The sequence below is a fragment of the Schistocerca nitens genome, chromosome 6 (assembly GCF_023898315.1).
Source record: "Schistocerca nitens isolate TAMUIC-IGC-003100 chromosome 6, iqSchNite1.1, whole genome shotgun sequence".
Taxonomy (NCBI): Eukaryota; Metazoa; Arthropoda; class Insecta; order Orthoptera; family Acrididae; genus Schistocerca; species Schistocerca nitens.
Window position 1 is genome coordinate 600,683,692 of NC_064619.1, and position 17,828 is coordinate 600,701,519.

At 43.6% G+C, this 17,828-nt stretch overlaps 1 protein-coding gene across 1 annotated transcript in view; it reads right to left on the reverse strand.

Moving 5' to 3' along the window:
- The window catches only part of LOC126262940 (BTB/POZ domain-containing protein 6-B-like), a 76,070-nt gene that overhangs the window by 13,320 nt on the left and 44,922 nt on the right, over positions 1-17,828 (reverse strand). Inside the window, exon 2 of the mRNA XM_049959875.1 lies at positions 12,112-12,694. Within this exon, the coding sequence (XP_049815832.1) occupies positions 12,112-12,683 (572 nt within the window). The 5' untranslated portion in view covers positions 12,684-12,694. The remainder of the gene's footprint in view (positions 1-12,111; positions 12,695-17,828) is intronic.

Here is a 17,828-nt window from a genome sequence, read left to right on the forward strand (position 1 = left end):
AGAGTGTTATACACGTATTATTTTTTTACAATTTCACGCGTAGTGAATGTGTCTTTGCATCAGTGTACTGCGTTATTTTGTGAACATGTGTGTAGGATGTGCAATGCAATATTTCGACATTTACAATTAGTGTTTGCTTAGCGTTTTACATGTATTATTGTGATAATTTACAAGTTGTTTGCATGTTTGTACATCAATGTGCTGCATTATTTCGGTAATAGAAAAGCAACTGGAATCACTCAACAGAGGAAAGTCCACTGGACCTGACGGGATACCAATTCGATTCTACACAGAGTACGCGAAAGAACTTGCCCCCCTTCTAACAGCCGTGTACCGCAAGTCTCTAGAGGATCGGAAGGTTCCAAATGATTGGAAAAGAGCACAGGTAGTCCCAGTCTTCAAGAAGGGTCGTCGAGCAGATGCGCAAAACTATAGACCTACACTCCTGGAAATGGAAAAAAGAACACATTGACACCGGTGTGTCAGACCCACCATACTTGCTCCGGACACTGCGGGAGGGCTGTACAAGCAATTATCACACGCGCGGCACAGCGGACACACCAGGAACCGCGGTGTTGGCCGTCGAATGGCGCTAGCTGCGCAGCATTTGTGCACCGCCGCCGTCAGTGTCAGCCAGTTTGCCGTGGCATACGGAGCTCCATCGCAGTCTTTAACACTGGTAGCATGCCGCGACAGCGTGGACGTGAACCGTATGTGCAGTTGACGGACTTTGAGCGAGGGCGTATAGTGGGCATGCGGGAGGCCGGGTGGACGTACCGCCGAATTGCTCAACACGTGGGGCGTGAGGTCTCCACAGTACATCGATGTTGTCGCCAGTGGTCGGCGGAAGGTGCACGTGCCCGTCGACCTGGGACCGGACCGCAGCGACGCACGGATGCACGCCAAGACCGTAGGATCCTATGCAGTGCCGTAGGGGACCGCACCGCCACTTCCCAGCAAATTAGGGACACTGTTGCTCCTGGGGTATCGGCGAGGACCATTCGCAACCGTCTCCATGAAGCTGGGCTACGGTCCCGCACACCGTTAGGCCGTCTTCCGCTCACGCCCCAACATCGTGCAGCCCGCCTCCAGTGGTGTCGCGACAGGCGTGAATGGAGGGACGAATGGAGACGTGTCGTCTTCAGCGATGAGAGTCGCTTCTGCCTTGGTGCCAATGATGGTCGTATGCGTGTTTGGCGCCGTGCAGGTGAGCGCCACAATCAGGACTGCATACGACCGAGGCACACAGGGCCAACACCCGGCATCATGGTGTGGGGAGCGATCGCCTACACTGGCCGTACACCACTGGTGATCGTCGAGGGGACACTGAATAGTGCACGGTACATCCAAACCGTCATCGAACCCATCGTTCTACCATTCCTAGACCGGCAAGGGAACTTGCTGTTCCAACAGGACAATGCACGTTCGCATGTATCCCGTGCCACCCAACGTGCTCTAGAAGGTGTAAGTCAACTACCCTGGCCAGCAAGATCTCCGGATCTGTCCCCCATTGAGCATGTTTGGGACTGGATGAAGCGTCGTCTCACGCGGTCTGCACGTCCAGCACGAACGCTGGTCCAACTGAGGCGCCAGGTGGAAATGGCATGGCAAGCCGTTCCACAGGACTACATCCAGCATCTCTACGATCGTCTCCATGGGAGAATAGCAGCCTGCATTGCTGCGAAAGGTGGATATACACTGTACTAGTGCCGACATTGTGCATGCTCTGTTGCCTGTGTCTATGTGCCTGTGGTTCTGTCAGTGTGATCATGTGATGTATCTGACCCCAGGAATGTGTCAATAAAGTTTCCCCTTCCTGGGACAATGAATTCACGGTGTTCTTATTTCAATTTCCAGGAGTGTATATCTCTGACGTCGATCTGTTGTAGAATTTTAGAACATGTTTTTTACTCGCGTATCATGTCGTTTTTGGAAACCCAGAATCTACTCTGTAGGAATCCGCATGGATTCCGGAAACAGTGATCGTGTGAGACCCAACTCGCTTTATTTGTTCATGAGACCCAGAAAATATTAGATACAGGCTCCCAGGTAGATGCCATTTTCCTTGACTTCCGGAAGGCGTTCAATACAATTCCGCACTGTCGCCTGATAAACAAAGTAAGAGCCTACGGAATATCAGACCAGCTGTGTGGCTGGATTGAAGAATTTTTAGCAAACAGAACACAGCATGTTGTTATCAATGGAGAGACGTCTACGGACGTTAAAGTAACCTCTGGCGTGCCACAGGGGAGTGTTATGGGACCATTGCTTTTCACAATATATATAAATGACCTAGTAGATAGTGTCGGAAGTTCCATGCGGTTTTTCGCGGATGATGCTGTAGTATACAGAGAAGTTGCAGCATTAGAACATTGTGGCGATATGCAGGAAGATCTGCAACGGATAGGCACTTGGTGCAGGGAGTGGCAACTGACCCTTAACATAGACAAATGTAGACCTATACTTGAGTATTGCTCATCAGGGTGCGATCCGTACCAGATCGGGTTGACGGAGGAGATACAGAAGATCCAAAGAAGAGCGGCGCGTTTCGTCACAGGGTTATTTGGTAACCGTGATAGCGTTACGGAAATGTTTAATACACTCAAGTGGCAGACTCTGCAAGAGAGGCGCTCTGCATCGCGGTGTAGCTTGCTCGCCAGGTTTCGAGAGGGTGCGTTTCTGGATGAGGTATAAAATATATTGCTTCCCCCTACTTATACCTCCCGAGGAGATCACGAATGTAAAATTAGAGAGATTCGAGCGCGCATGGAGGCTTTCAGACAGTCGTTCTTCCCGCGAACCATACGCGACTGGAACAGAAAAGGGAGGTAATGACAGTGGCACGTAAAGTGCCCTCCGCCACACACCGTTGGGTGGCTTGCGGAGTATAAATTTAGATGTAGATGTAATTTACGAGCAGTTTGCAGGTCTGTAGGATATTTATTGTGACCCCATGCACGTTAGGGCGAGTGTTTTGTATTAGTGTAATAAATAAACTGTGTGAAATCCATCTCTAAATAAACTGTTCCAACTTTGCACTGAAAATAAAGTACACTGAACCTCTCCAGCAGCTGTACGCAGACTGAGTCCTCTTCCCGCCATTTTCCCCCAGACCACCATCTTCGATTACGTCATGGAAGGGGCGACAGCACTATCTGGTGGCGGTACTGTGTACTAGGTCAGCTGGACTTCGGATGTCACAGTGAACACACTGGTTGGAGCTACTGCCTATGACAACTGAAACTGCATAAATAAACACTGCATGCAAAATAAAGAATTCTGTCCATCCTATCCAGCAGCCCAGCACAAACTAAGTCCTTTTCCCACCAAAATTTCCTTGCCATTTTCTTAGGTTAGTGGAGGTAGCCCAATTGACCTTTCCCTTCTAGATATAGCGCTATCATTCGAGAAAATACCACGTTTTTCCAGTAGTATGGGACTGGGACAATTTAGGCAGCGCCATGCAGAGGGATAGGACAGTTCCCACTTGAATAGCGATCTGATAAGAGGATTCTTCCTAAACATAATATGAACAACGAGTGCAAGTCAGTAATGTTTGAGATGTTTACTGCGGTTATATAGGGCGTGAAGTGTATAGCGACGTGTACTTCGATGACTAAAATGTTACTGTCGACTGTTTACCTTCTAATAAACTTACCATAGCTTATGAAAATGCATAACGATTTAAAGAGAAAATATGACTTTTTCGGATGATTATACAAAGGAGCGGTCTCTTGTCAAGAAAAGGAGTACGCATCAGGAAGTGTTGTGTGAAATTTGTAGCTGTTTCATCTCAATAACTCACGGAGAAAGGTAGATGTGAGACAATACAATTACTACGATGAATCATACAAATAGCTTCGCGATGGCATCGACATCAAAGCCTATTTCTTCTTTTATGATTAAAGAAGATATCCAGGAAGAAATGCTCGTTTCTGCTGCAGAACTAACAACAGCTTTGTGAAGTTGTCAAGCATCATCAGTCCTTCAATTCTTTTAACTGTACCATAAAACTGAATGCTGGTATGTATCCTGACTCCAAAGTCGTCGCAAAGTAGTCTACAGCCAGCATCAAAGTTACAGTGATTGTTAAAAATATTCTCGCACCATACTCGGTGTCCGAATGCGTAAAAGAATTGCAAGAAGTTGCATTTCATGGCATAGACATCGACGCATCGACCCACAAGGCTGAAAAGATGTTTCCTTTAGTTGTTCAATACTTTACTGAAACTGATGGAATCCAACAGAAGCTGTCGTAGTATGATTCGCTGAATAACGAAACATCTGAGAAAATTGCAAATTCTGTCTAGACACTTCAAGAGATAACTGCAAATTCGATTAGATAAAGTGATCGCAATTTGCGGAGACAATATCAATACCAACTTCGGAGGGCTTCATCGACGCGGCCAGCGGAATCCGTTTCACAAAATTAAAGAAGAACCAGGAAAAAATGTAGAAGGAATTGGACGCCCTGTGCATATTCTCCACAATGCTATATTCAGCGCTGCTGGAGTCTTAACTATCGACATTTAAATAATCGTCATGAAAACATTTAATTATTTGTCAATTTACACGGTAAAGACAGAAGCAAATAATTCTTTTTATACCTTGATGTCAATCATCAGGCTCTTCTATTTCGCTCAAAAACAAGATGACTGTCGCTAATGCCGGCAGTTGAGAGAATTCGTAAGCTCTGGACTCCATTAAAAAATTTTTTTGACACCGAAGACAGGCTACCTTAAATAATTTCATATTTTTTCCATAGTCCGATCAGTGAAATTTACTTCATGTTTCTGCAGTCAAACTTGGCTCTGTTTGAAAAAATATATAAAAAACAAGGAGAAGAATAAAGTTTCGATAATTGAAATAAGAACATCTACATCTACATCTACATTTATACTCCGCAAGCCACCCAACGGTGTGTGGCGGAGGGCACTTTACGTGCCACTGTCATTACCTCCCTTTCCTGTTCCAGTCGCGTATGGTTCGCGGGAAGAACGACTGTCTGAAAGCCTCCGTGCGCGCTCTAATCTCTCTAATTTTACATTCGTGATCTCCTCGGGAGGTATAAGTAGGGGGAAGCAATATATTCGATACCTCATCCAGAAACGCACCCTCTCGAAACCTGGCGAGCAAGCTACACCGCGATGCAGAACGCCTCTCTTGCAGAGTCTGCCACTTGAGTGTATTAAACATCTCCGTAACGCCATCACGGTTACCAAATAACCCTGTGACGAAACGCGCCGCTCTTCTTTGGATCTTCTGTATCTCCTCCGTCAACCCGATCTGGTACAGATCCCACACTGATGAGCAATACTCAAGTATAGGTCGAACGAGTGTTTTGTAAGCCACCTCCTTTGTTGATGGACTACATTTTCTAAGCACTCTCCCAATGAATCTCAACCTGGTACCCGCCTTACCAACAATTAATTTTATATGATCATTCCACTTCAAATCGTTCCGCACGCATACTCCCAGATATTTTACAGAAGTAACATATTAATCGACACTCAAAGATGCTACGGTCGCTGGTTCGAATCCTGCCTCGGGCATGAATGTGTGTTATGTCCTTAGGTTAGTTAGGTTTAAGTAGTTCTAAGTTCTAGGGGACTGATGACCACAGATGTCAAGTCCCATAGTGCTCAGAGCCATTTGAACCATTTGACACTCAAAGATGTCTCAATGAAAGGAAAATTGTCAGTTTTATTGGCATGAAAACTAAGATGAATTTGAACAAATTAAAGAATGAGAACCCTAACCAAGAAATAATTATAATTTGTTTTCGAAATCGGAGCTAGAGCGATTGTCTTTCTATACCATATTATAATTTGGTTTCGAAGTCGGAGGAAGAGAGACTGTCTTTCTACACCATATCATTTGATTTCTTTGAGAAATGGGCTATTTCTTTTAATAAATATCACGTATTTGATTGGATGACGCTATCTGAAACCCGGGAATGAGTGATGATTGAAAAACTATTATACACCAGAGTAAAAATGGCGTGAAGATTTCATGTGAAAATTGTTTTCTGGAATATATGTATTTGCAGAGCTTTTTACAAACGAAGCGTGACTCGGCAGAATGGAAGAAAGGTGGATTTACTTTCTTAAGGAAACCGAAAATCCTAAATGCAAAAGCCAACTGCTAAAATTATGCGAATATTTGGTTGCTACAGACGCACACAACGCCACAGTGGAAAGAGTATTTTTTCTGAAGTCGGCCCGGTGGGGTGGTCAAAGAAATAGACTGCTTCCAGGGACTGTGGGAACCATCTCACAGTGCCAGTTTAACTACGAGCTGACTTGCAGGGAGTTTTGTAAATACGCAAAAGGGAAAACTGACTTAATGACAAAGGTGAAATATTACGAAAAATATGGTGTACCAACTAGTTCCGCCGCAACAAGTTTCACGTAATTGTGTTCTAAATAAAAAGTAATTACATTAAATTACTTCATTTCTACACCTACATCTCACCATGTCCCGTCAGCTCAGTACTTCTATTTACAGGGAAGAAAAAATTTACTGTCTATTGTACATCTAACGGCACACAAATAAAAATGAAGATACGTACCATATATTTTATGTGACCAGTGTTGAAGTCTGCTAACTTGAGTGACGTTAAGGGATAGATTTAAGTTTATTTTCGTGTAAATATTGTAAAACAGGAAGCAAAAACATGTTGTTTGCAGTTGATAAACATTTGAATGTAAGGTAATAGAGGTTGCGATTATTGTGTCCACATATATATATAAGAAATCACGCTTCAGTTTAAAGCAAGACAGCACCATCACCTGTGGGGGTGCTCATCAAGTAAGACTGAGCATGTAGAACGTCAAAGTGCTTACTCAAGAGGTTAACTGAAAATCGGGGTAACCACACGTTGCCTCCCTCAGTAACTTGGTTTTTCCCGATGTATCCGTGCGGCATCTACATCTACATCTACATCCATACTCCGCAAGCCACCTGACGGTGTGCGGCGGAGGGTACTTTTGAGTACCTCTATCGGTTCTCCCTTCTATTCCAGTCTCGTACTGTTCGTGGAAAGAAAGATTGTCGGTATGCCTCTGTGTGGGCTCTAATCTCTCTGATTTCATCCTCATGGTATCTTCGCGAGATATACGTAGGAGGGACCAATATACTGCTTGACTCCTCGGTGAAGGTATGTTCACGAAACTTCAACAAAAGCCCATACCGAGCTACTGAGCGTCTCTGCTGCAGAGTCTTCCACTGCAGTTAATCTATCATCTCCGTAACGCTTTCGCGATTACTAAATGATCCTGCAACGAAGGGTGCTGCTCTGTTGGATCTGCTCTATCTCTTCTATCAACCCCATTTGGTAAGGATCCCACACTGCTGAGCAGTATTCAAGCAGTGGGCGTCTTCTATCAACCCCATTTGGTAAGGATCCCACACTGCTGAGCAGTATTCAAGCAGTGGGCGAACAAGTGTACTATAACCTACTTCCTTTGTTTTCGGATTGTATTTCCTTAGGATTCTTCCAATGAATCTCAGTCTGGCATCTGCTTTACCGACGATTAATATTATTTGGTCATTCAAATGGCTCTGAGCACTATGGGACTTAACTTCTAGGGTCATCAGTCCCCTAGAACTTAGAACTACTTAAACCTAACTAACCTAAGGACATCACACACATCCATGCCCGAGGCAGGATTCGAACCTGCGACCGTAGTGGTGGCAAGGTTCCAGACTGTAGCGCCTAGAACCGCTCGACCGCCCCGGCCTGCTATGGTCATTCCATTTTAAATCACTCCTAATGCCTACTCCCAGATAATTTATGGAATTAACTGCTTCCAGTTGCTGACCTGCTATATTGTAGCTAAATGATAAACGATCTTTCTTTCTATGTATTCGCAGCACATTACACTTGTCTACACTGAGATTCAGTTGCCATTCCCTGCGCCGGCCGAAGTGGCCGTGCGGTTAAAGGCGCTGCAGTCTGGAACCACAAGACCGCTCCGGTCGCAGGTTCGAATCCTGCCTCGGGCATGGATGTTTGTGATGTCCTTAGGTTAGTTAGGTTTAACTAGTTCTAAGTTCTAGGGGACTAATGACCTCAGCAGTTGAGTCCCATAGTGCTCAGAGCCATTTGAACCACCATTCCCTGCACCATGCGTCAATTCGTTGCAGATCCTCCTGCATTTCAGTACAATTTTCCATTGTTACAACCTCTCGATATACTACAGCATCATTCGCAAAAAGTGAACTTCCGATGTTATCCACAAGGTCATTTATGTATACTGTTAATAGTAACGGTCCTATGACACTCCCCTGCGGCACATCTGAAATCACTCTTACGTCGGAAGACTTCTCTCCATTGAGAGGAACTCTTCAATCCAATCACACAATTGGTCTGATAGTCCATATGCTCTTACTTTGTTCATTAAACGACTGTGGGGAACTGTATCAAACCCCTTGCGGAAGTTAAGAAACACGGCATCTACCTGGGAAGCAGTGTCTATGGCCCTCTGAGTCTCGTGGACGAATAGCGCGAGCTGGGTTTCACACGATCGTCTTTTTGGAAACCCATGCTGATTCCTACGGAGTAGATTTCTAGTCTCCAGAAAAGTCATTATACTCGAACATAATAAGTTCAAAAAATGGCTCTGAGCACTATGGGACTCAACTGCTGAGGTCATTAGTCCCCTAGAACTTAGAACTAGTTAAACCTAACTAACCTAAGGACATCACAAACATCCATGCCCGAGGCAGGATTCGAACCTGCGACCATAGCGGTCTCGCGGTTCCAGACTGCAGCGCCTTTAACCGCACGGCCACTTCGGCCGGCAACATAATAAGTGTTCCAAAATTCTACAACTGATTGACGTTAGAGATATAGGTCTATAGTTCTGCACATCTGTTCGACGTCCCTTCTTGAAAACGGGGATGACCTGTGCCCTTTTCCAATCCTTTGGAACGCTACGCTCTTCTAGAGACCTACGGTACACCCGCTGCATGAAGGGGACAAGTTCCTTCGCGTACTCTGTGTAAAATAGAACTGGTATCCCATCAGGTCCAGCAGCCGTTCCTCTTTTGAGCGATTTCAATTGTTTTTCTATCCCTCTGTCGTCTATTTCGATATCTACCATTTTGCCATCTGTGCGACAATCTAGAGAAGAAACTATAGTGCAGTCTTCCTCTGTGAAACAGCTTTGGAAAAAGACATTTAGTATTTCGGCCTTTAGTCTGTCATCCTTTGTTTTAGTACCATTTTGGTCACTGAATGTCTGGACATTTTGTTTTGATCCGCCTACCGCTTTGACATTACACCAAAATTTCTTAGGATTTTCTGCCAAATCAGTACATATAACTTTACTTTCGAATTCATTAAACGCCTCACGCATAGGCCTCCTCACACTACGTTTCGCTTTGTGTAATTTTTGTTTGTCTGCAAGGCTTTGGCTATGTTTATGTTTTCTGTGAAGTTCCCTTTGCTTCCGCAGCAGTTTTGTAACTCGGTTGTTGTACCACGGTGTCTCTTTTCCTTCTCTATCTTGATTGGAACATACTCATCTAATGCATATTGTACGATGGTTTTGAACTTTGTCCACTGATCCTCTACACTGTCTGTACTTGAGACAAAACTTTTGTGTTGAGCTGTCAAGTTCTCTGACATCTGCTTTTTGTCACTTTTGCTAAACAGAAAAATCTTCCTACCTTTTTTAATATTTCTATTTACAGCTGAATGCAGTAACTGCTTTATGATCGCTGATTCCCTGTTCTGCGTTAACTGTTTCAAATAGTTCGGGTCTGTTTGTCAGCAGAAGATCTAACATGTTATCGGCACGAGTCGGTTCTCTGTTTAACTGCTCAAGATAGTTTTCAGGTAATGCACTTAAAAAAAAGTTTACTGCCTACTGTCCGTCTAAGGGCACACAAAGAAAAATATCAGTATCACTGCTCATGGGCGAGGCGTCTGCTTCTAATCTTACGGGAAACGTGTGAGAGAGATGATAAGGATTTTTATCAGACTCTATAACAATTTTTTTTCACTCTAGAATTTTAAATGTGTACTGTACACGTAAATTTATGCTTTGGAACTTATGGAAGGTGGCCTGTAATGCGATAAATTAATATTAAATAGAAACCATATGGACCTTCCCATTGTGGGGTGGCTTGCGTGTCTCAGTGATGTAGATAGCGGCACCGTAGGTCCAACCACAGTGTAGGGGTACCTGTTGAGAGGCCAGACAAACGTGTGGTTCCTAAAGAGCAGCCTTTTTAGTAGTTTTTGGGGGAACAGTCTAGATGATTGACTGGCGTGGCCTTGTAACACCAAACAAAACGGCCTTGCTGTACTTTTACTGTGAACGGCTGAAAGCAAGGGGAAACTACAGCCGTAATTTTTCCCCAGGGTATGCAGCTCTACTGTATGGTTAAATGATGATGGCACTGTCTTGGGTAGTATATTTCAGAGGTAAAATAATCCCCCATTCGGGTCTCCAGGTGGAGACTACTCACGAGGGTGTCGTCATCTGGAGAAACAAAGCTGACGTTCTACACATAGGACTGTGGAATGTTAGATCCCTGAAGCGGGCAGGTACGTTACAAAGATGGATAGGTTGCATATAGTGGGAGTTAGTAAAGTTCGGTGGCAGGAGAAACAGGACTTCTGGTCAGGTGAACACAGGCTTATAAATACAAGGGGTAATACAGGAGTATGTTTAATGATCAGTAATAAAATAGGAATGTGAGTAAGATACTCTGAACAGCCTAGCGAACTCATTGCCGCAGCCAAGATAGGCACTGAGCCCATACCAGCCACAGTAGTACAAGTTTATATGCCAACTAGCTCCACCGATTATGAAAAGATTGAAGAAACGTATGGTGATATGAAAGAAATAGTTCAGATCGTTAAGGGAGACGAAAATTTAATTGTGATGGGGGACTGGAATTCGACGGTAGGAAAAGGAAGAGAAGGAAAAATAGTATGTGAATGTGGAGTGAGTGAGAGGAATAGAAGAGGAAGCAGCCTGGCAGAATTTTGCACAGAGCATTATTTAATCATCGCTAACATTTGGTTTAAGACACATGAAAGGAAGTTGTATATATGAAGAGACCTAGAGACACTGGAAGATTTCAGATTGATTGTATGATGGTAAAACAGGTTTCGGAACCCGATTTTAAATTGTAAGACATTTCCATGGGTAGATGTGGACACTGACCCTAATTTATGGTTATGAACTGTAGATTAAAACTGAAGATATTACAAAAAGATAGATTAGGGAAATGGGAGCTGGATAAATTGAAAGAACCACAGGTTGTTGAGAGTTTCAGAAGGAGCTTTAGGCAAAGATGAATGGGTAGCTCTGAGACATGAAAAAGCGAAGGTACTAGAGGATCCAGTAGGTAAAAAGACGAGTCCGACATGAGATCCTTGGATATCACAGGAGATACTGAATTTAAATGATGAAAGGAGAAAATATAAAAAAAGCGAGCCGAATTCTCCGACTGTTATTACCGTGACAAGGCACAAGGCAAAATGGCTCTAAACACTATGGGACTTAACATCTGACGTCATCAGACCCCTAGATTTAGAAACTACTTAAACCTAACTAACCTAAGGACATCACACACAACAATGCCCGAGGCAGGATTCGAATCTGCGACTGTAGCAGCAGCGCGCTTCCGGACTGACGTGGTTCAAATGGTTCAAATGGCTCTGAGCACTATGGGACTTAACATCTGTGGTCATCAGTCCCCTAGAACTTAGAACTACTTAAACCTAACTAAGGCCATCACACACATCCATGCCCGAGGCAGGATTCGAACCTTCGACCGTAGCAGTCGCGCGGTTCCGGACTGAGCGCCTAGAACCGCGAGACCACCGCGGCCGGCGGACTGACGTGTCTAGAACCCCACGGCCATGGCGGCCAGCCGCACAAATAGAAGTGATTTGTTTTAAATGGCTAAATTTTAACAGCGAAAAGAAACCCACTGCAATGAAAATCGAATAGTTCCTCACGACAGTCCAAAATTGAAACGAGTTCATTGATAGGTCGTGTGTGTGTGTGTGTGTGTGTGTGTGTGTGTGAGAGAGAGAGAGAGAGAGAGAGAGAGAGAGAGAGAGCTAAATCACACAGGAAACCATACCATTCTAACTCGAGACGTTCTGCCTCCCCCAGTAAGCGGCAGATCTTCACAGTGTCTTCAGTGTGTTGCCTCATGGCGTTAGCCCACCTATCTGTAGCCATAACTTCTTTGCAGTGGGAACTAATGAAGCTGATAGCTGCCGCCTTCAGCTTCTCACATGAGTACACCATTGCAAGGACAGCGCAGTCTGCTGCGTTCTCCATGCATAAGTCTTGAATCAGTTGCTGCTCGCACTGCTGCTTCAGCCTCGGGACATTGTACTTGTCCGCCGCAGCGAGCAGTTCTGCTCCAAAACATTCCAACAGAGGCGCTTCGTCTGTGTACATGAAATGCAGCATCTGACGCATCACCTCCTGGTTGATATCTGTGATGCTGACACTGTTGTTAGAAGCTTCCAGCAGGTCGTGCCGGAACATAGCAGCGAAAACAGGGCTGCGGGCCGCCATTATAACCCTGTGAGCCGGCAGCCAGACACTGCCTGCCATGATGGTGACATCAGCCGCAACCCCGGATGACAGCAGAGCTCCAAGATCGTCCCTCAGGGTCCCTCTGCTCTTCCCTCCCTCTTCCATTGCTGCTGCTCCTGGAAGATATGGATACAGCAGCCTTAGCGGCTTAGTGGGCAGACTGAGGATTCAAAAAATTTTCAGCTGCAATCTTGAAAGGTATATACATAGAGTAAACTAATTCAAATTACATAGGAAAATTTTGTATTGAACCAGAAATGGTCAAATGTTGTATCGATTGTGCAGTAGCATCGCTGCTCAACAGCGATCGCTGATTCAAGATGTTATGGGTAATGTGTCAGAGTAACTTTAGATAGAGAGATGTACGAAGGACTCTCAAGTGTAAAGACGTGTTGTAACTGATGTGTGCTGGAGACATACTTACTCTCTACAGGCAGTAATGATCTATTAATTGCAAGATATTACACGGGATATAATAAGGTAAAGGAAGTTGTTTTGTTATTAATCTAAGGCGCATATTCATAAGTGATAATTGAGACAAGGTATAGCACTCACATCCAATGAATTTGTAGAGCTAATTGTTAATGTGTAACCAGTTTAATGTGTGTATTAATTGTGAGCATTATTAATTTTCAAATAGTCAAAATGAAAGTTTTAAAGTTAGTGCCATATTGCTGCTTACACCAAGTCAGTACCAGCTCCCAGATCCACGTCGTTTTTGATAAACCATTTTTCTCAAGGAGTTATTGCCTCAGGCATAATCGATTTAATTAAAATGTATGCTAAGCAACAGCTGTGCACGATAGCTGTTTGCTAACTATACAGTTTAAAGTACGAACAGAGAGCAGTGCGAAGGGCGTCATCATTGCGCAGATAAAGGCAAGAAATTTTATTATTTCAGAGATAGTATCCCAGATCACGTAAGAAACAGATTGACCGTCCTTACGGCAGAACAGGCAACCGAAAAAATAGTTTTCCCGTCGGTCAACAGATGTCGCAGGCGACGCTACAATGCTAACTGACCTGTCCATGTCGCGGAATTGGCAACGCTGTATCTTCGGTGACGTGAATGACGCTGATTTGCGTTCGGCTAGAGCGATGCGCGCGAAATGCATTCGTCACTCAGCTGACTGTAGTAGCTCATGATCGGCTGTGGTTTTTCCCGAGTTTTCTATCTAAGAATGTAGATTAGCTCCTGTAATTCTACAAACCAAGTTTATTTCTCACAATCATATGCGAAATGAAATAAATGAAACGTAACACACAAACATTTCTCGCGAGTTACTGTTTAAATGCAGACTGTATTGCAGTCACATAGGTTTTACACTCGCCTTCCATGCCGTCTATTTCCTCTTTGCTATACAGCTCGTCTCATACGGATTATGGTGGTAAAAAAGATCTCCACGTGCAGGTTAACACTAGAAAGTTTTCAAAATCCGCACTCCGTTATGATGCGAATTAATGCTGGACATATTTCAGTGACAAGTCATTTCAAATTTAAATTCTTTTACTTTGCATGTAACTTATCGTAAATGATATAAGAGTGGCACAAAACGATGAATTTTGGATTGTTGTTGAAAGGGGGCTGCAAACGCGGTAATATACAAGTGGAAGCGTGTTTTTCGAGCATATTTTGGCGGTGTCAACTTTGAAGAGCCACAGACGGCAAACCATAATTATGTTAAAAATTTACTTTGTACAGTTTAAAGATAACCCGCAAATATTCGCAACAGAGGTACGCTTTTATCTGCAACACAGTTATTACTGGGGATATCAGCACTCACGCAGACCTGTTACTATAATTAGTGTTGTTTTCGAGTGAAAGCTGTGGGAGGATTATTAGCGCACAGATAAAAAAAATTAAAATAGGCAGCGTCTATAGTTTGCATGTTATGCTCGTTCTCTTCTATTCTCCTCCCTTCATTCCAGTATAAACGCTTTTTCACAAGTATAAACGAATGGCAGTGAAAATTGGCGAATTATCTATGAATACTCGTTTGCTGCAGTGTAAACGAGGTTTTACACTCGTTCACTTCGTTCGTTCTAGTATATACCAGGATTTAGAGGGACCGATGACCTAGCAGTTAGATGACGGCTATTATTCATTTATTTCACTGTAGCGATTTCAGTTCTAGAGCCATTTTCAAGTACCAAGGGAAAGGTCTTGTAAGGTAATGCTTCTTAAATTGTTTACCAAATGTTACCATACTATGCTTTGCATTTTGTTATCCATATCTTATATTGGTTTCAGTTTTCACATTGCACACAATAATGCCTCTACAGCCAAAATTACAATAGTGCAGTGAATAAACAGTTTAAAAAAGTCAAAATCGCAGCAAAGATTTCATTTAAAAATTGTATGCTATGATTCTTGTACAGGAAGGGCTGCCACGTTATATCAGAATATAAGATCGACAAAATTTAGATAGGATCGAATGCTTAGGGCTCTTTATTAATTGTTACTCGTAACTAATTTATTGATTTATCTGAATTTAAAATCCACTCCCGTAACCTTGCTTTATCTTTGACGGGAAATCTGAACATTTTTAGTTCAGGATTTGTCCGTCTACTCCTTCCACAGTTGATATACTCGCACGCCCTCGACATGACGACTCGATCCACTACCACCGGTATGTCAGAAACAGCTGTACTTCAGACGCCAAATGGTGGAAAGCTGCATGCGTTCGGACGATGTTGCCACATATTTCACAGAACGGAGTGCCATCTACTGGTTGGTGCCACAAGTAAGGGTGTGACGCTGTTGCCGCCTGGTGGCTGTTCCCTGACAAGGGTTGCCTGCTAGACCAAGCGATTGGGCAATCTGTTTCTTACGTGATCTGAGATAGTATTCATTAAGCACAGGGACCATTATTTTCAAATTGACCATCTGTTTCTTACGTGATCTGGGATAGTATTCATTAAGCACAGGGACCATTATTTTCAAATTGACCAAGTTTTGTTTTATTATCAGGGCCAATATCAAACCAATAGTGTTGCATCAGATTCAGTATTTTGCTTTACGTAAATTCATATCGTTTTGGTTTGGTTTAAAGTTCTTGAGAGTTTACATTCTCGTAGTCAGAAAAGTACAATACACGGCAAAGCGCATATGCGACGAGATAAAATACACGTTCACATGGCACTCCCATTCTAATAGTCGTGTTTCAGACTACTGTCAGTTACTTAATTTCAATAATATTTCACACGTATAAAGTTCAGTCATATTTCAAACGTACATGTTTCAGCCTACAACTCCTTTCTCCTCAATAAAGTTGGTTGGTGTGAAAAATAAAAAGTTGAATTTTGGTCCCAGGTTCATCTGTTACTGATTAAATAAGCCAGTTCAAAGGTTGGCGGGAGGCAAGGCCCAAAAGGACAATGGCTTCTCCGTATTTTTTAATTTATTTACATAATCAATAATGAAAATCATCACCGAAAGGATCAAAATTATTGGCAAAGAAATACATTATGTTCTAATGGTGGTGATACAGTAGTCAGAAAATTCTGCGAAGGACATGAAGTGTATCTTAAAGAATTATTTTAATCATGGAGCAACGAAAAATTTCGTCTTATTCAACCGAATGTCTTATAGAATCCTTGCATGACAGTTCACGGTACCAATATGTTCCAAAAAGCCGCTCGCGGAAATACGATTTTTCAGGGGATGATATCTTAGGCTTTGTTGATCACACAGGTAAGGGGGTCAAATTTATTTTGGATAGCCCTTGGCCTAGCGACTATTTTTATGACTATCGGAAGAACGGGTATAATGTAGTTATCCTACACTACAGAGCTAAAATTTAAACATTACACACTTCTTCCAGCTCAGGCAAATTGAGAAATCGGTTGATTCTTTTGCATTAGCTGTGGTCTAGGGTGAACCTTAGACGGTTTAAACGCAGTCTAGTGAGATTAATGTGACCACCGCCTGCGTTCGACGTCAACGTGCAATAATACTCTCAGCTGGCAGGTTGCAGCACTAGAAATGAAATGAAATGTCGTGTGACGAGGGCCTCTAGTTGGGTAGACCGTTCGCCTGGTGCAAGTCTTTCGACTTGACGCCACTTTTTTTTTTTTTAATCTCATTTTTTGTTCGTTATTGTTCGTTTCAATTGTTCGTGGCGGACGTCACCTGACGCCCGTTGAAGTTCGTTATTGATCCATTCACTCAGTTTTTTTTATTACAGGGGGCAGCTAACCCTCTGACCGAGCACGCTGAGCTACCGTGCCGGCGTCGAACCCGGGCCCTTTGGATTGACAGTCTGTCGCGCTGACCACTCAGCTACCGGGGGCGGACCTGCAGCACTAGAAGGGTAAATAAAGCGTGTCGGTGGGACGCGGAACACCATGCAGTCGTCGTCGTAACGCGGAAACAGAATGTTGTGTACATAGTTCCGCGTAGTCAGCGCGTACACAACTTTCCCACTAGAGCGCGCCCCGCTAAGCACAACAGCGCAGGCGCAGCGCTCGTCCGTCTCCGCACTACGAGATGGCGCTGTCTTATAGATGGACCAAATTCTGCTTCCGCCGATCTGCGTATTAATACGTAACGCAGCCAATGAGATTGCTGCTAACGTACAACTTTTTCTCCTCGCGGATCACACTCGCGCAGTGATACCTGAACGCTCGAGATATTATAACGAGTGTACAGTCAGTCTGCATTAGTCTATAGTCAAGTTTCATTCTGCGCCTAATAAGATTATCATATTCTTGTACATAGCCATGAAGAGAAATGTATAGACACTCTGTCAATTATCAGAGATATGTGAGAATAAGATTAACGCACCAAGACCAAAGGAACTTCAGATTGTCAATTGTAAACAGCATCCAGAATCAAGTTAAGTAATTTCTATGCTTTTTATTATTTTAATAAATGTGTGTGAAAATTAATCAACTTCTGTTTAAAGTTGGTCATCGTCAATCTGCTACTCTAAGCGTGCAAGTGGCATTTCTATCGTCTGACCTAACGGCAGAAGATAAACACGCCACGATAGGACCACGAGACATATTGCTGACACTCGCCTACTTCGTTAGAGCGAGAAGTCAAATAATCTGATGGTGTGTGTACCGAAAGTCTTACAGTATGCACACCACACAGAACAAAAGTGCATGATCACTGGCTGTCAGGGCCAAGAATGGAAGCATTTCCGAGACAGCTAAGTTTGTAAACTGTACGCGTGACGTCACGGTTAAAGTATATCGTGGATGGCAAATTCGTGCTATACATCCGGCCAGTGTGGCCGAGCGGTT